This window comes from Corvus kubaryi, unplaced genomic scaffold (assembly GCF_017639235.1).
Source record: "Corvus kubaryi isolate FWS band 111438036 unplaced genomic scaffold, C.kubaryi_AGA036_p1.0 65357, whole genome shotgun sequence".
Taxonomy (NCBI): Eukaryota; Metazoa; Chordata; class Aves; order Passeriformes; family Corvidae; genus Corvus; species Corvus kubaryi.
In genome coordinates, this window is record NW_024581938.1 from 39985 (window position 1) to 58867 (window position 18883).

General features: G+C 42.4%; 2 protein-coding genes across 3 annotated transcripts; both read right to left on the reverse strand.

Annotated features, from left to right (window-relative positions):
- Positions 1–1299: 1299 nt before the first annotated feature.
- LOC121673330 (PEST proteolytic signal-containing nuclear protein-like) lies at positions 1300–13551 on the reverse strand. Its single transcript, XM_042046550.1, has 5 exons — positions 13448–13551; positions 9728–9948; positions 7743–7817; positions 7195–7250; positions 1300–5845 (listed from the first exon to the last, which is right to left on the reverse strand). Exons 1-5 carry the CDS (start codon positions 13500–13502, stop codon positions 5716–5718), a joined length of 537 nt encoding a protein of 178 aa, XP_041902484.1. The 5' UTR covers positions 13503–13551; the 3' UTR covers positions 1300–5715.
- Positions 13552–15392: 1841 nt separating this feature from the next.
- Positions 15393–18867, reverse strand: LOC121673327 (tRNA methyltransferase 10 homolog C-like). Of its 2 annotated transcripts, none has more exons than XM_042046546.1 (3): positions 18791–18867; positions 17118–17260; positions 15393–16932 (listed from the first exon to the last, which is right to left on the reverse strand). In XM_042046546.1, the coding sequence occupies exon 3, from the start codon at positions 16899–16901 to the stop codon at positions 15648–15650; it is 1254 nt and encodes a 417-aa protein (XP_041902480.1). In that variant the 5' UTR covers positions 16902–16932; positions 17118–17260; positions 18791–18867; the 3' UTR covers positions 15393–15647. The 2 variants fall into 2 exon arrangements, with proteins under 2 accessions (XP_041902480.1, XP_041902481.1); XM_042046547.1 differs by lacking the exon at positions 18791–18867 and adding an exon at positions 18641–18759.
- Positions 18868–18883: the final 16 nt, after the last annotated feature.

Below are 18883 nucleotides of genomic sequence, written 5' to 3' on the forward strand. Positions count from 1 at the left end.
GTTGTACAAGAGCACCAAGTGTAGTGATACTGAAATTGCTTTGGCTGCAAGTCCTCGGGGTGGGTGAGGGAACTGCTCGGCCCTCTGGTACCCAGCTGTAACCATTTTGGTTTGTTTCAAATGTTAATTTCTCTTGACTTGGGTGGCCACAACACTGCACTCCAAAGCAAGCACCAGCCAGCACTTCCATCTTGGCCTCTGCCCTGGGATGGATATTTGAGCAGGGGTTGTGGTGTGGAAGTTGTCCTGCAGTGTCACTCTCCTGGCTGAAGGATGAGCTGTACAGCTGCCTCCAGGTCTGGGAACAGTGTCCTGTGCCTTTCCCTTTGCTGTTACAGGATCTTCAGGGCAGCACCAATGTTGCAGAAAGCCTGATTATCTTCTGTGGTTCATCCTAAGGGAATGCTAGGAGTTTTTTAGCACACTAACTCCTCTGTGAGCCCCTGTAAGTAACCAAGCTAAGTCTATACATAAAGAAAAATGGGGGTTTCAAAAGGCTGATTGCTGAAGGAGTAAGGAAGGCTTCTGTTGAACAACTGCTGCTCCACAGGGGTTCAACTATCATGGACAACAGCCAAGTGATGTGTGGATAATTTTTGCCCCACTTTGTTTCTACTGGAGCTACAACCATGTCATTTCTCCCTGTTAAAGGAAGCACCATGAATTTCTACAGCACCAGTGTATAATGCTAACATTCAGGAGCCAGTCTACAGCTGCTGCTGACAACGTGTGGAACCCCCCCAGCATCTCTCAAGCAGCTCTTAACTGAGGCTTATTCTTGTGCAGAAATGTCCAGCTGCTGCAGGAGAGGCCCTGGTCACTGTTGTCACCCTCAAGTGCAGGGCTGTTGGGGAACATCCTTACAAGTCTCATGTGACCTTTAAAAGACTTTGCAGAAAGAAGGTTTTTCTTGTTCCCCTAGGAAAAATTTTGTCCTGCAGGCTTTGTCTCTTGTCAGGGGTCACGTGCCCTGCCTTACAGCTTTGCTGACTTAAGTGGTGCTTTTAGATGTAGAGTAGTGCAAGCTCTTGTCCTGGCTTTAAATTTCACGTGTGAACAGGATTGTTACACAAGCACCTGAGTAACAAAACTAAAGCACTCCCTTAGGCCTTCGTTCCACCGTTACCTGTTCAGTGCCTGCAGCTGTAGAGAGCAGCTGGTGTGAGTAGGGAAGGTTCCCACAGCTACACTTCTGTCATCACGGCACTGCTATGGTTCTGTAATGAGCTACTGAGCATCAGCAAACACCTTATATGCAACTACCATGTTTACAAATTAGGGGAAGCTGGGGGAGAAAAGGAAAGACAATTACATTTTTATTATAACTTGCATTACCTTTAGATTAATAGCTTGGCATCAATAAACATCAATATGGACTCATAATTTCACGTTTCAGTGGAGCTCTTGCTACCATAAACACTTTCTGTGTATCCATCTCATCAGGAGATCCAGTCCCAAGAAACAAATTTAAGAACTGAGCCACACGCCAAGCAGAGGTTTTCCAGATGTTGCTCCATGCCACTGCATCAGGAAGTTCATGCTCTGATTACCAGCCATGACGTCGCTGCCACTCCTCCCTCCTCCTTTCCCAGCCTGAGGGGCAGCTGGCATTGGAGTGTCCAGACCTCAAAAAGCTGCAGAGTTCAAAGGTTTGGGCAGTAAATCTTGGGCTCCCACCACTGCAGATTACTAAATGTGAACTGGCAAACATGAATTGAACATGCTGTGTCCAGAGTTCAAGTGTAACAGCTGATGTTCTGTGCTTTTGAGTCCATGGATAACTACACACCTACCCCAAGGCAACGGCTCCACATTATTAGACATGAACAGCTTTCCTAAGCACTACATAAAATGCCAATATTTCAAAATTAGACAACAATAGGAGATCTTTTTGCTAATGAAACCAGAAGAAATAAGGGATGTGTTAACAGGATAAAGTAACCAATTCGTTAATTGTCCAATATTTACGGTGTTCTAGTGTCTCATGCCAGAGACACAAGGCAACCAATTCTGGTGAGTTTAGAACATAACCTTCCCTTTTGTAGCCTAAGGGCAGAACTACTCAGCATTCCTCAGCTTGTAGTTTTATAAGGAATTCAAAAAACCCCAACCTCTTTGCAGAACACCCTTTAAGGCTACCAACTACACAAACAATAAACCTTCTTGAAACTCTGTTGCTTCTCCAAACAGATTTATCTTATCTTACAGCAGCCCAGAAAGAGTTCTAGTGACACCAGTGAATTCCAATAGTTTAAAACTCGTTTGCCCCCTCAGGAACCAGAAGTTGCCATTTTCTCAAAAGCTGACTTCTCCTCCCAAGTCTCTTTGGAAAGCCAGCTTTGGTAAAGCCACTGCAGCACACAGAACTCAGCAGAGCCCTGTGAGTTCTGACAAAGGGCTGCTCTGCAAACCTGGCAGCCGTGGAGATGAAGCTCAGCGGGCCTGACGGCAGCTGTGGCTGCTGCCATGGGGCTGCCAGGAGGACCACAGTTGGCTTTGCCAAAGTTCAATGAATACCGTGATTGGGTCATGTCAGATACGGCACAAGCTGCGAAACAGCACCCCTCAGTTACCTTAGAGACAGGCTGGGGACTCCTTCCTGCTGATAAAAATCTTCATTCTGAGAATCTGGATGATGCACCTCCCATACTCTAAAGGAATGAAATTAGGTAAGGGGCTACACCCAGCACTGCCTGAAACACTGCCACCAGTAGTTCACCACACTGTTTGGTGGGACTGTTTTGTTTTGGGTTTTTGGGGGAGGAGGAGGGGGGCTTCTTGCCTTTTGTTTCCTTTTTTTTGGGGGGGGGGGTTGTTAGGCTTTTTTATTATTTTAATACAGTTAGATGAGTTTGGATCCATTTACAAGGCAGCAGGCTCAAAAGAGCCCAGCTGCAGGGTAGCACAGCGAAGGTTACTGGGTAACTACTCACATCTTCACCTTACGTCACCAGTGTTCTGCAGGCTGCTCAGGTGCCAATTCCTGCTAAGCAAGCATGAGCTCCCTGGGAAAAAACTACACAAACTGGCATTTAAACCACTGACAGGCACACACATCTTGCTGTACTAAGCAGTTCAAGGTCTCAAAATACCTCCTGGAAGCACTTCAACATACCTAAATCACATAGTTTATCATGAGTTTCAGGATTCTTGAACATCCTTTGAAAAAAAAAGCCAAACCAACCAACAAAAAAAAAATCACACCAAGAACAAACAAACAAACAAACAAAAAGGCTCTGCATGCAAAAACCATGACTACTCTAACCAGAGCCTACAGCTTCAAGTTAGTCCCAGCTAACATTTGCCATGATGCTATTGTTCAGGTCAGTCAGTTTGTCCTGCAAGCGTCAGACATTAAACACCAGCAGACACCTCGGAGCAACAAAACCCAGCTTGTTTGGCACTCAGTCCTGAGGCCATCCTGATGGATTTCCTTCCATGAAGAAGGAAGAGAACACTTACATTGGGTGAGGCAGGATCACTGCTCACCTTCAGCTGAGATTTAGAAGTTTCTGCAGTCTCTCACAAGGTCTACGACTATTTATTGACCGTGGAAGTAAGAAGATAAATATAACTTTTCCTCTCTCAGTTGCACGGAAGGCATTCCATAGCATGTCTGCTCTTCTGTCTAGCAATTTCCTAAATGATTTTGAAGTACAAGGAAATTCTGGGTATGAATAGCTACTTGAGTCAAAGATGCGGAAGACAGTGGTGGTAGGTTAAGGTTAACTAAAACAAGGAATAAATTTCCAAGTCATTCTCTTATTTGAAGTTCTGTTTTTCTTTGTTCCTATACAAGTGACTAATATAGTATGAACCACCTACTGAGGAGCACGAGAAAATAGCTATTCAGTATGAATTACCACTATCTTAAAGGGATTTATTCAGACAAACATAACCACATGTGATGAAAATAAGTGAAAAGTTTGTCTTGCCTAGTTCCAGTAATGCCCAAATTGCTTTTGGAAGTCCTGAAAGTCAGTTTTGAAAGTGTGTTTTGTTTTAAATAAACCAAATATTTCTGCTATGGAAAAAAAATAATGTATACATTTTTATGTTAAGTTTGTAACAAGGCTTTTAAAAGAAAACAGTTACAGGTATTCAACTGCATCAGACTTCAAAGAAAAAAGATTACACATACAATACAAAAATACAAAAAAATATTTTTAGAACTTACAAACTCAAAAGTCTAAGTGGTCAGAGCTTTCCTAAAATAATAATAATAATAATCATCATAATAATAATCATAATAATAAAAAAATACATTACAAGATGCACTTTCCTTTCTGTACTTGCAAGTTCAACTTTAGCAAGAAGACGCTTTTAGAGGCAGGATGAAAGCAATTAATGTATTGAATTCTACAACCAGTTCCCAGAAATTAATTTAGTGGTTGACACTATCAGGTATTTGAGTTTAAAAAGAACCTTATGTTTGTTTGGGGTAGGGGAGGTGTTGCTCTTGGGACAGGTGGTGGTGTTGCTGTTGATCATGTTCTATTTTACCTGTTCTGTTAGTAAAATGTTTTACAAATATGCAATCTAAATTAGAGTGAAATTTAGATGGTCACTACTAGCACTGAAATCCTACAGCACTGTTCTGCAGTATGAAAGCTAAGAAATAAACTGACCAGATTTATGTCACTGCTGAAAATCACTGCAAAAGGAAGACAGGCAGGAAAAGGTCAAGTTTTATTTCTGAAGCTGACACTTGTTAGAAACATCAGGACTGCAGATACAGCATTCTTTGACCTGATAGTGTCCACTGAGGTCACAGGTATCAAGGCATTTTGTCTTAAATGGCAAGACAGGGAAAGTGCATCTTAGATTTTTCATACTAAGCAGTGAGTTACCAATTTTTGGTGTGGCTTTTATTCCTTCTAGGCATCGTAAAGAAAAATATTCAACCAAAGGTGAAGCTTAATGTACATTAGCTTGTATTTTTGGTGGTGGCTTTTGTGTACCACTAGGAAATGCTAACAAGCACTACTCAAGGCTAATGATTTAAAAGGAGCACACTGAAAATACTGATTTACCTTTGTAGTGAATATTCTTTACAGACTGTATCTAATATACAGACAAGGCCCATTTCCTTAGGACAGAACAGGCCACTGAAGGTTACACATCCTACATGAAATTTTAAACAAAATCAGAGCTAAGTTACCAGAGCCACTCAGAGCAACGTAATTCCTAGTTTGCAGAGACTTAACAAAAGGGGACTGCAGGGAGAAAAAAATACAGGTTCTTATTTTTTCCTGTGTAAGATTATACTCAAATTAATAGTCCAGTAACCCCTCTAGCACAAGACAATGCTCACTCCTAGGAGTCAACTGTTTCTCCTGTTATGAAGAGGGAGCCAGAAGTGAGAATGCAAGAGCATTCAATTTTGACCTTATTAAAGAGACAGTAACCTTTTTCATCCACCTTATTTAATCACTGACAAAAAAAAAATTATCTTAAAAAGGTACCACTCCAATTTCTTTATTATCTGTAACCTTTTGAAACTAATCACATGAACTACAAAATTAGCAAATGCCTTGAAATCTGTATACAAAACATAAATTACCTCTAATTTCAAACTCATTTATTAGTGTACCACTCAAAATCTTAAAAAAGTGGCTCCAAAGATAGTCTCATACCATTCTTAAAAAAGGAAACTGTTCCTTTAATGTTACACCCTCCCCTCCCCCCAAACACCCAACTTGTAATCCACATCATTTAGTTATTTTCTTGGTCATGGACGTTTCCAAGATGAGATTTTATATTTCGTTCCCATAGCTTCTGGTTGTCAGAAAATCCATGCTTTCCTTTATTGAAGGAATTTGGTCCTGCTGAGGTTGGTGTATCCCTGTGAGAAGTAAAACAAGAGCAGTTGAGAAAGTCAGCTCACCTACAGTAGTCTGTGCCATGTGACACTGAGAATGCCAATTACAAGCCAAATCTGCCCCAGAAACTACCACACATTTCCTTCTGTTACATCAGGAGCCCTCACTATTAGCAAATGTAAGCTGGCCACAGACCTGATCTCTCCACAGTACACCAAAAGAGCTGGGGCAGGAGGGGAGGTGGCAGTGGCAGTAACTGCTGCCAGCTGCGAAGAATTTGTTGCAAGGATTAAGAAACTGAGGATCCAAATTTGCTACTGGAGAAAAACGAAAAACCACCAAACTAGAGAACTTCCAGAGTGACTGACTTTAAAAGCAGTCTATCATAATAAACATTTCTAAAATACAAATTTTCAAAATTCATCCCCAGTTTAAGTGAAGCCTCCTCTGAAAAGGTCCCTACTTATTTTAGGACTGGTCTTCTACCCTCTCACATCTGTGGCAAGCAGAAGAATTACATAATTTATTATAAAATAAAGAATTCTTTGTCTTTCTGAAAGATGATTCTCATTTTCCCCTTGCACATGAGTTTAAAAACGTGACCAGACTACCTACTTCAAGGCAATTTATAAAACTGAAAACTAGAAAAATACAAAGTAGAGACAAGCAGAATTCCTACCTATTACCTTTACAAGAAAAAAAAAAGAGCTTCTGTTTAATGCAGACTCAATTTCTTCCTCAAAAAAAGGCAAGCATGAGTCAAAGTTCAAATGCAAATGTACTACTTTTAACCTGTAGATGAAACATTTGAAAATCCTGTTTCTGGAGAAATGCTTCTTTAACCTCTTCTATTGATGCCTTAGGTTTTAACTTTTCTGTTTTTCAAATCCTGTACTGCCTGGTGTGTAACTCTGAAGTTCCTTGTGCCCTGTTAGCTGCTGTTCTCTCATGCTGGTTGGACATAACAAGACTCTCTAGGTTTCCACCTCAAGGACACCAGGCCCTAAAATGTGTAAACTAAAAGCCTCTAAAGAGGGGAACCCACTTGGGGTAATTACATAATGAACTGAAGTTATAATTGGAGAATTAACCCTGATATGCAAATGGACCAAACTTATAAAAGTGTGAAGAACCCGTGACCCAGAGTCCATCTTGGGTGGAGTCTTTGGCCTGCCCAGGGTGTACCTTTGAAGGCCTTCAAATAAATACCTCCTTTTGTTCTCTTATTCTTGTCTAGCCTCTGTGTTTTAGGTGGCCACCCCAGGCATCACCTTCTCCTCGTATTCTTAAGCCATCTGCAAGACCTGCCCTGAGCTGGGGAGGTACTTTACACGCTCACCCTTCCCCAAAGCCCAGTTCAAAGCTGCCCTACCTTCCGATGTTCTTCATGCGCATCTTTGCTTCTGGGGGCATCTCCTCTGGTTCGCTCTGCAGGGACAAAGGAGGTCAGAGCAGGGCTGGGCACCAGCTTTTGAACACTTCAAATGCCTGACAAGATAAAGGCCAGACTACAGCCCTACAGGACAGCAAAGTGACTTTGGACACAGTGGAGGTCCTACAAGGTTATAGAACAAAATACAAATTCCTTTGTTCGCCTCTATGTAAAAAGGAGCAGTAAAATGGTAACAAAATATTTAGCAAACCAGAAGCACAAGTTTCCTTTGCCTCCCCTTAATCAAGCCCAGAGAAAGCAACTATTAATTCAAATTATGCTGTGCATCTTATTTTCACGGAGAAGTTACCAACATTTTAATGATTTCTTGAACCAACACAAAGCTATGAAATTGTACATTCTTAATCAGAATCAAGAGATGCTTCTAGGTTGAAAATTCCTGACAGTTATGTAAAGAACCATAAATAACCCACTCTCTGCCTACCACACCAATGGTATTTTGTGTTTGTCACTGGTTTATTACTCACATCTTCATCTTCATTGAATGCTGCTGCTACAGAAAGGGTTTTTGGAGCCAGGGTTGGAACAGGCTCTTTAGGCTTCTGAAAAAGATAAAATTCACAAGTAAAGTAAGTCTACTAACTCAAAAAAACTACCCTTGGCTTTTTAAGCATTTTGGTAAAATTAAGTCAAGTCAAACATCTTCACTGAAATGGGCAAGCAGGGGGAAACATTTTGGTCTAAATCAAGCACATAAAGGATTCTCTAATGAAAAACGAAAATGACTGCTCATTTATGTGTGATCACTCTGAGCAGCAAGCTGAACCCTCTCATATTACAGCTCCCCACATGCAGGTCTTAACTTTCTAGCACACTGCAGGGGTACTCAGCCACTGGTGCATGACATGAACAATTAAAACCTGAATAACTTGTGGTAGCTCAAAATTTTACTGCGTCACTATTTCCATTATTCTTTCGGGATATTCTTATCCATCAATGTCAGAAAAAACGAATATATTTATTTTCTTCTATTTTAACAACGTGACAGCTTTCTGGCTTAAAACAATTCAATGCTTTTAAACTACTACCAGTGTGTATCACACAGTCCAATTAATATAAAGTTCCTTTAAAGAGTATGTTTTTTATTTCCAATTTTTTATTCCTCTATCTAAAGTGTAGGAAGCTGTCAAACTCACAACTGTTCCATGTAATACAACAGTGGCACCAAAAGCTACTTCAACACCACTGAGAAAAAACAAGTTACTAGTAACAGTTTGCTACTATAGTACTAAATCAATCCTGTACAGTGCTTTCCCCATTTTGCCTTTACTGGCAATTCTTTAATACACACTCCCAGAAGCTGGTACTGCAGCAGAGCCCTTACGCAACTGCCTACAGCTGTTCTTCACCAATACTGTACAACACATAAATACCATTTTTAAAGCATCTGCACCCAAGGAATGGGTAACGTACTAGGGGAATAAAAATGACTGAAAAGAAACAGGGCAAGTTTCAGCACTGTCCCATCTGGTGCACTGTCAGTCACCCATTAAATTCAGTGAACCAGAAATCCTGTGCCAAATCTATTGCCACTTTGGACATGAGAAACTGAAGAATCCTAGAAGCTCAGAGACGTCAGCCTTGTCTATTTTTCCAAAGTCTGAGCTGCCCTGATTGCATTTATATCCTAGAATGCTGCCAGCCCACATCTCCCATCTTAAAATAAGAGAGATCTCTAAAATGCTGGCATTGCGGGTGCAAGGCTTTCACGATTAGAGTTTGAATTTAGTGCAGACAGCTATTCAGAATGTATCCATCACAGTGATACGTGGGAAATGTAAATGAACTGTATTAAATAGAGAGGCAGCCCCTGGCTTGCCCTTGGCCAAGCCAGCAGAGGACTCGGAGAGCCATCAGATTCACATGGAAACAAGCACAAGGATACCTTGTGCTGGACAATCAAGGAGATCAGAATTCTTAGAAACCTTTGTAACGAAGCCTCATCTCTTGCATGTAACACAAGTAAATCACAGTGACCTTGCAAAGAACAGGCAAAGACATGGAAATACACTGCAATTCCTCATGCTAAAATAAGATCTTTGGCATGGAAGACAACCTATTAAGCCATCTAGATGCTTTCTTCCAGCTTTAAGCTCCTATGCAATGAAGCTTCCAGCACTCATTTCAAAGTAGCCTGAATAGCTTAACAAGTCTGCTCATTTCCCTCAGGAAATTACTGCAGACTTACCAAATCTCATCACAAAATTATTCTGTATGTTTAAAGATCTACAGTTCATTTCAATCAAGTCTTATGCTTCTTGAGACTACTGACCTGTTATTAATCACCTTGAAGTACTTACACATGCATGACTAGCTGGCCCTGCAATGTCTGCTTAAACTTTACCCACGTTACCCTCATGGGATTCAAGGTTTCCTTCTGCAAGGAAGCCTCCCCAAAGTATTTCCCTTTTCCCTAAGATTCCCTAACGTGAAAAGTCCTCAGTAAACTTACATTTGCTCCCAGTTTGATGGATATTGCAGATGCCTTCTTTGTTGTCTGACTGCCTATGGAAAATCCAAACTTGGACATTTTGGCAGGAGCAGGCTTTGTGGTGAAGTCTTCAGCTTCTTGATTAGCTGCCCGTTTCTCTGCGCTGCGACTCGAACTTTCTCCTCCATTACTGGAAGAAACAGTCTTAGTTTTCACAGGTTTTTCTGCCTCTTCTTCAGGTCCTGGTGAAGTCGAAACAACTTACCAAGATGAGCTACTTTTACTGAGCAGATTGATGGGAGCAGCAACCTCAAAAAGCATTATACTTTGGGTGCAATAGGTAAGATGTTTTTAGTGACAGCAGTTTCCACCAACGTATATTTAGTGGACAGCAAAACACAAAGAGGAGAAGAAACTGCAAGCACTCCACTACTTGTAAAGAACTTCTTGTATGAGCCAGGAAAACAATCTTGAAGCATCATCTCTTTATTTAGTATGGAAGTCAAAGTTCATGTAGTAAATTAAATGTAGATGACTAAATCTTTTTAAGTTTTTAAGTTGCCACAGATAAGCTTTCATAATTGGAATCCCAATTCCAAATCTAGAGTAGATAATCTAAGTTAAAATTAATTCTACTAAATTCCTACAAAATCATGTCCATGCCAGTCTCTAGGCTTGTCTGGCACAACTCTAAAATCATGGGAGTGACTACAGTGAGGCCAGCTGTCTCAATCATGCTTCAAGTCACTGCTTGTCCGCATCTCATCTGTAATAAATCTGCCAAGCTCTGCTTGAGGAAGGAATCAGCACTAAAAAAACATATATATAGATTTCATCTTTTCTGCTTTTGTATAGTCATGGAAAACAGAGCAGCTGAACAGTGATCCACAGAGAAAAAACATTCAAGTAACATTTTCATTCCTATAAAATCAGTTTCTTCAGCTACACCAAGAGACAAAGGTGTCCTTGGAAAACTCACACTGAACAGAGTAAATGCTTCAGCAAAAAGACGCTTCCCTGCTGCTGCAATAAGCAAACCACTGCAGTAGCAGAAGGGGGGAAAACCGACACATTAGGGAATGGACAGGGAAGTGCTCTCAGTAGCAGTTTAAAACAACTGGAGCTAGCACAAGTTCCTCATCACATCAAGTGGAGAACAGCACCTTCCATGCACAGCAAATTCAGACCATCAGGGAATAAAGTTCTTTGCACTGCTAGTGCAAAAAACTACTACGCAAGATGAAGTAATGGGAGAGAAGAAAGTCTGAACTGGGGGTCAACAAGATTGTAGCTCTGAGAAAAAAAAAAGAAGCAAACAATATCAGGAAAGAGAAAAACTAGGGACTCAATCTATATATATATGTTTGTCTGCTATTTCCCAAATCATAAGCAGCAGAATATACCACTTCTACCCCACTCTTCCAGGTATCAAGATAGTACGTGATTGAAACCAAAATGAATTTATCATTCACCTTCAGAAATATGGCAGATCACAAAAAAACCTGTAACTTTAATCAGTTTCATCATATTTAAAAAATGGTACTGCAAATTTGATCCAGAAAACATAGATATAAAAATGAAAAACAAAGGAGGAAAGAGAAACAATCAAAATTTACACAAGTGACCTTGGGTACTGGTAGTGGTCTTAGCACAGTTTACCAAAAAGCAATCTGCAGAGACTATGAGAACATCCTTACAGCTAGTCCATGAAATCACATTAAATAAAATATTCCAAGTCCAGCCTAGGTACACTAGAGACTGTGATTCAAGGGTAGGTAGAAGACTCACTGGCATTAAAAGTGCTGGAACCATAGAGCTAAGTCTTCTTATTCATAACATACAAAACCCATAGCAGCCCAAAATTCAGGACACAAGGAACCAGTCTGGGTTCCTAAACTAGGGCTAGCTTGAAGGTTAGGACACTACAGCTTGCTTCTTTTAAGTGTAAATTCTCAAATACTGCTGAGCACAAGGTGAAGCCTAATACAATCTACCCATATCTGTTTTCTCACCAAATCTTAAAGAGCATCTCTCTCAGAATTAGTTCCTATCAGCACTGCATTCTGAGGGCTATTTCTACTGGGCTCGCCATGGGATGAACTCCAGACTGCTGAAAGAAACACTCTTACTTGATGAGAGAGCTGTAAGGGGCACTGGACAATTGGGGAAGGTGGGGAAGGAGCCATTGTGCTGTTTAATTTCTGCAAGAAACAAAAATGCAGACATTTTTATTAACTATTAAACAGGTCTCTACTATCTCCCATGCCAGTCCATAAATATATTCCAAGATATGAAGACTTCTTTATTATTTCCTGGTGGTCACACTTCACCTACAGAAAGCACCTATTTCCAAACTAGACTAGCTAGTGTCCTTTTCATGGATTACAGAAATAAAAAGTTGTCCTACTTCACAGTGGCTTCACTCGTGTGTATCAACAAACCACACGAGTGGACAACTTCCCCTGTCCAGGTGGCTGAAGTGACAAGACTGACAGTTCCAGCTGCACAGCATTTCAGGATCTGTTGTCCCTGGGAGTGTGACCACTGGGACATGTGGGAACAAACCAGTCACAACTAAGTTAATTTTAAGATAAACCCCACTATCTTGGCAAAAACTAAAGACTGCAAATTGCCTTCAAAAATCATCAGGGAACAACTATTCATCCTTAGGGCCAACCAACACTCCTTAACTCACTCAGATCATGTTTCAGCACACCAAAGAGTACACAAGGCAGTGTGAATTTCTGATGTACTGATGCTGTCCAGTTACTGTATAACCAATACAAAAAAACCCAATACCATCGTCAAAAAATGAAAACCAAAACGCCACCAAAGCCCAACAGAGAACCAAGAGTCAAGGAACTACCTAAAATCAAGTAAAACTGTTCAAATGTCAGCAATTATCAGAAATAACATTCACTGTTGAGGCTATCCTGATTGGTTTCCTGATTTAATTTTTCAACAGATCTAAGAAGTGCCCTTTCCCTTACAGATACATTGAAACAAAAAAAACAAAAACAAAAGCAAAAAAACAAACAAACAAACAAAAAAAAAACCCACCAAAACCCACATCAAAACCTAACTAAAACAAAAAAAGAAACACACCAGGAAAGAAAAGCTTTATCTTTGAAAAGACACTGTCCTTTCAAGTTTAAGTTAAGGGAAGAAAGAAGAAAAGAAACATCCAATTAAAATCTTCGAACCAAACAGTGCAGAAATGACAGGAATATCCAGTCATAATATAAATACTGTAAGACCAAACAGCAAACTTACAGATTGCTGCAAAGCAAAAAACCCCCAAATGCTTAAAACAGCAATTAAAGAATATTCACTGTACCCATTTATAAATAACTTATACCATAACTGTTGAAAGTTAATCTTTAAGGCTCTGTCTTCATCCTTGCAGACAGCAACAGTCATATTTCTCTCAAAACACGGTCTAAGTATTCCGTGTATTTTTAAAGGAGAGAAATAGCGCATTTGCGCCAACAAGGAGAAGCTGGTGTAATTTTACAAAAGCGCCTGTAAAGCTGAGGACAGCAGGCCCAACTCGGCCTCTCCTCCGGCGCAGCCCCCTCAGGCCCGGGCCACCCCCTCTCCCCGCAGGGCCGGGCACCGCACGGCCCAGCCCGGGCAACTCACGGCCGGGTGAGGCACACCTGGACCCCCCCACCCCCGCTGGACCAGCCCGGACCCCGTTCCCACCCCACAGCTCCCCGGCGAGAGGCGCTACATGTTCACCTCCTGCGGGCTGCGGCCGCTTCGCCTTCTCCCCCTCGGCTCTGCCGTCCGCCATTTTCCCCCGCCTCCGCCGCCTCACGCGCCGCGCACGCGCGTGCCTCGGGCCCGCCCCCGCGAGGCCCCGCTGGCGGCCGCCCGGCCCCGCCCCTGCGGCGCGCGGCGATGCGGGGCGGGAACAGCTCCGCACGTGGGCACGGCTCCCCTTCCCTTCCCTTCTTCCCTTCCCTTCGGAAAGCGGCGTATCGGAGTCACCTCCGGCATCGCACACTGAGCCGCTGCATCACGGGGCTGCGGAGGAACCACGTCCGCTGCCGCGCCCTCTTCAGGGTGCGTGGTTTAACGATTCCGTTTAACCTTCCGTGATTCACAAATATCATTACCTCATTACCTCCTCGGTGTGTATAGATATCTAAAGTGTGTGGAGCGAGTGCGCCAAGAAGATGGATCCAGGCCCTTCTCCGTGGTGCCAAGCAATGGGACAAGAGGCGATGGGTAGAAACTGATGCACAGGAAGTTCCACCTGAACAGGAGGAAGAACTTTACTGTGCAGTGACCGAGCACTGGAACAGGTTGCCCAGAGAGGCTTTGGAGTCTCCCTCACTGGAGATATTCAAGAACCATCCGGATGCAATCCTGTGCCATGACCCTGTTTTAGTCGGGAGGTGGGAGAGGTGACGCGCTGAGGTCCCTTCCAACCTCACCCAATCTGTGATTCTGTAACACGAGTTCAAGTGAGCAGTGACACCACCTCCCCCCGCCCCAGTGTGCAAGCCAGTCTGCAAATCAGAAGAGGCTGTTTGTATGGAGGAACAGCAAATGACAGAAGGGACCTGGTACCCAGCCCACAGCAGATGGTTGGAACTAGATAAGACCCCTTCCAGCCCAACCCATTCCATGGTTCTATGACACTCAGCAGCATGTAGTTCCACTGTTGTCTCTTCCTCCCCTGAGGAAAAAGAGTCTGCCTGAGGTACACACACTCACACAGCCAGTCCTTGCACTTCAGGGCTTCCCAGGCAGCTCTCAAGCATCACCTGAAACACCACCCTAGGGTAAAGCTTTGTGTACTTCCCAACCACACACAACTGAGAGGAACCAGGTCTTTCCCTCTACCAGAGGTTATCCATGCCTGGAGGCCCCTGCACCTCACAACAGACAGTGAAGAGCAGTATTGGGGTAGTGAATCTTCTGCCTTCCAACCCCCACCTTGCAACAGCATGTAGGAAGAGGTCACCAGGGAGTGGGTCACCACCAACTCCTGGTATACCTGTGTGAAATTATACTCCCTGCTCCTAGTCTTTGAATTTTCAGGACCCAACTCATCATCTGCCATCACTGACTTTAAGCATCACCCATAGGGAAAGCCCTTCTTGTCCTACAGACAAGACAGCAGAACTGTATTTAACAATACGCCCATGGCAGCTCTGCAGCCTGAACACAGACTTTCAGAGACATCAATGTATTGAGTTGTGAGAAAAAAGGCTCTCTGCTCCTCTAAGTATTTACTAATAGGACTGTTTACCATCTCAGAAGTTCCAGCACTTTGGGAAATCTACATTACATGGCCTGAAAACACAGGCACTCTGGGATAAAAGTCTTACACAAAAGTATGTAAGATTATTTTTTTAGCACAGTCAAGAAATTTGCCTTATTCCTTCCAAACAGGGACTTGATTTCTGCCAGACAGAACACCCAGAAATACATGGTGCAGCTCCCCAAACTCATGCAAGGTTTTAACCATTTGTTTTCAGTTCAGCTATCAAAGGTCAATTCGTCTGCACACGAAAGCATTCAGGAAGTAATGGGAGAGGTCTCTTCTACTTCATCTTAGCGATCTTTTAGAATAAAACTTAGACAGCCTCCAAAGCAGTGAGCTCTGAAGAACAACCTTTGCATTCAGTAATCATCACCCTTGTCCAGCACAGTTCAATTGAACACACTGATATTCTTTGTGTAGAGTTATTTTTTTTAGAACAGATGATCTCATTTCTCTTACATAATTTCAACATGTGAATAAATTTTAACAGCTGGACTACTAAAGTAATTTTAAAAACCCAACTCTTAACAATGGTCATTTCAAATGTAAGCAACAAAACATGTTGTGAGATTAAGAGCTGAACAGAGTTCCAGATGTACAGAGAAGCCAGAGCATTAAAGGACACAGTTTGCATGTAAAAAATTCATTCTCCTCCCCATTACTCTACTTTTGCTTTAGTTTATACTTCTTGGGGTAGCTTTTGGCAAATTGCTTTTGTACTTCTTCCCGTCCCTTTCCATGTTTAAGTATGTTGATCAGGTCTAAAGTTTTCTTCAGTTCCTTTACAGGTTTGCTTACAAAGCCACAGTATTTCCTTTTTGGAACAAATTCCAGAGCCTTCTTCCAGTCAGCAGTATCTTTCAAGGTTAATAAAATATGCATCATTTGATCCAGTGTGAGGTTTTTGGCACCAGTACTCCAGAGCAAATACTTGTCCAGTGGAAGGGCTGCAGTCTCCAATCCTAATCGCTTTGCCCGTGCTAAAGAGACTCCTGTTTTTATGCTCTTGTCAACCATTGACCCAACAATATAGATCTTATCATGATCAAATGTTTTCATCACTTTGGGAGAATCAGCTGTCAGATAGATGAGCTTATCCTTTGGAAAGATTTCTGTGTAGCACTGGTCTGTCACGGTGATAAGCAGCTTGCCCCATGCCTCTCTATACTGCTTGATAAATTCCCTATGATAGAGGCTATCATCTTTGAAGTTACAGAAGTGGATGTGGAACGGGTCCACAGATCTCCGATTGCAGCTCTCACTCAGTACTATCTGTCTCACTGTATTTGTGACTTCTCGGACAGACATTTCTTTTTCATAAGACATGTCAAATACTAGAGGTTGGCCAAAGATCATGGACTGAGCAGCCCTCCAACTGTATGCTTTATCCATAGTGCTGGACCACATACATACAAATGAACTCTTTTTGGTCTCATCCGTTTTTGAAGCTTGATTTTGTGCTTCCAGCCTCCTTTCCCTTTTCTCATCCATCTTTCTTTTGTCATTTTTCTTTTGAAGTTCTTTGAGATGCAAATATTTTAAATACTTCTTTTTGGCTGACTTAGAAGGGCACTCCATGAAAGTCTTTAGCTCTTCTTCACAGATATTTTCTGGAACCGCTCTGCCAGCTAGCCTCCATATCTCCAAGGTCTCACGTGCAGCAGCCAAACTGGAAAGCTCCTTAGGCTCTGAGACCGTCTCACTGGCCTCTTCTTGCAACCCAGATTTCATTACCTTTTTCCACTCATCTAAATCTAATTTTTCTGAGGGTTCACATGACTTGTCCTGCTTCAGACAAAGTGATAAACTGAGAGCTCTACTGAGTGGAAACAAATCCTTTTGCATCCTATGTTGTGCAGCAAATGGAAGGACAGAACTTCTCACAGTTTTTCTCAGAAGCATGTTAGCAGATTGCATACTTAGAGACGTGCTGTGTTCCAACACTTATCTATAAAACACCAATAAGATGGGAAAAAAACTTGTCAGAAATCACAAAGAAAACACTTGCAGATTTTTATTCTTAGTAATGCTGACAGAAAATAGGTTACTTCTTGGAGGATGCTAGAAATTCCTCCTTCCACTATGAATTTTTCTGTTTCCTGAATGAAAACAGCTTAAACCAGCTATACTTACTGCAATTCAAAATGTAGGCAAACAACCTCCAAGAATTGTCCAAGATCTGTTTAAGTTATCTGTATCATATGACAAGCCTTCACAACCAAAGTCAGTGAAATGCTGCATGGAAACCAGAAGTATTTTTATGTAATTTATCTATCCTGTGAAAAAAGAAAGAAGAGATGGAAGAATAACAACTCGTCCAGAAAAAGACCAAAGATCATCTTTTTTTGTTTTTGCTAAATTGTCTGTGAAGTTGGCATTTGCACATAAATCTGAGGACCTAAACCCCCCCAGTCCCATTAATTTTATCCACATTTGTATTTAAATATGAAAGAAAAACACCCAAGAACATTTAGTATTTTCCTTGGCCTATGCACACTACTGAACTAAGCATCAGTGAAGCTTCAGTGCTTGAGGAAACATGATTTGGACAAAACTAGAATTAGTTCCTAATTTTTAAATCAAAATTCACAATCTTCCTAATAAACTGAAAATAATGTGATATATAGAACCAGAAGTTAAATCTAAGGTTTGTAAATATGTACCTGCTCATACAGAGGCACAGAAGGAGCAGTGTATTATTTAGAAATGTTATATAACCTGGCATGTGTTTCACTATACAGTAATTGGTCAAATTGGTGGCTGACCTCTCATGTTCTACCGTTATTAAGATAAAAGTATCAAGAACAACCAAGCAACCCAACAATGCGAAAATTTGTAAGTGTTACAATAGAGGTATCCCTAATTTTACAATGAAGCGTTAAACCTACTGGCAAAAGTAATAATCAAAAAAATACATTGTCTAGCATGGAGAAATCAAGGGATCGGGTCCTCAATTAACTTACATTACTGGAGCTCCAATTAAGTCAATATTGAACACCAGATTTACACCATCAGAATACTTGATGACAGCTTTTGATAGAGCCAAATTACCTTCCAGTGTGTCATTCACACTAACACCACTACTGCACGAATTAGTCTCTGAAGAACCTAGATGCGTAGCACTGAAAGTATTTTTGTTTTTTTTCTTTAGCATGACTTCACTGAAACTCATCTCAGTAACAGAAAAGCTCTTCACTGATAGTTCAGAGACTGAACAACTTGCCTTACTTCCCCAGCACAGCTGCCCACTCAGAATCACGGAATCACATAATAAGTAAGGCTGGAAGAGCCCACAGTGGATCATGTGGTCCAACCTCCTTGCTCAGGCAGGGTCATCCCAGAGCACAGGGCACAGGATTGTATCCAGAGAGGTCTGGAGTATCTCCAGTGAGGGAGACTCCACAGCCTCTCTGGGCAACCTGTTCAGTGCACGGTCATCTGCACAGTAAAGAAGTTCTTCCTCATGTTCAGGTGGAACTTCTGTGCAGCAGTTTCTGCCCGTTGCCTCTTGTCCTATGGCTTGGCACCACGGGGAAGAGACTGGATCCATCTTATTGGCACTCCCTTCAAGACACCCTCACTGATGAGGCCGGCTGCAGGGGAGCGGCACTGCACATGCACGCTGCTTAACAACTTTTAAACCAGCCCACGAGTACCCGAGCCGCTGAGCGCCAGGTCACACCCGACACATCCGCGCTGTGCTCCACAGCCCTCCCGGGGACACCGGCGCGCCCGCTCCCCCAGCTGCGGCGGGGCCCGCGAGGACCGCGGCCTCCGAGCACCGCGCCGCGGGTGGCGAGAAGCACCTGCCCGATCTCCGGCCGCGCTCCCGCCCGTCGGCGCTCGGGCGGGGCGGGCCGGGGCCGGGCGGACCCCGAGCCACGCCGCGCTCACCCCCG

What these genes read in the sequence shown, in the direction of transcription:
- LOC121673330 (XM_042046550.1), bottom strand. Translation starts at nt 13,502, where the DNA reads ATGGCGGACGGCAGAGCCGAGGGGGAGAAGGCGAAGCGGCCGCAGCCC. An exon ending in GCGGCCGCAGCCCGCAGGAG is followed by an intron (nt 9,949 to 13,447) that starts GTGAACATGTAG and finishes CGACTTCACCAG; the next exon opens with GACCTGAAGAAGAGGCAGAA. An exon ending in CCATCAAACTGGGAGCAAAT is followed by an intron (nt 7,818 to 9,727) that starts GTAAGTTTACTG and finishes TATCTTTTTCAG; the next exon opens with AAGCCTAAAGAGCCTGTTCC.
- LOC121673327 (XM_042046546.1), bottom strand. Translation starts at nt 16,901, where the DNA reads ATGCAATCTGCTAACATGCTTCTGAGAAAAACTGTGAGAAGTTCTGTC.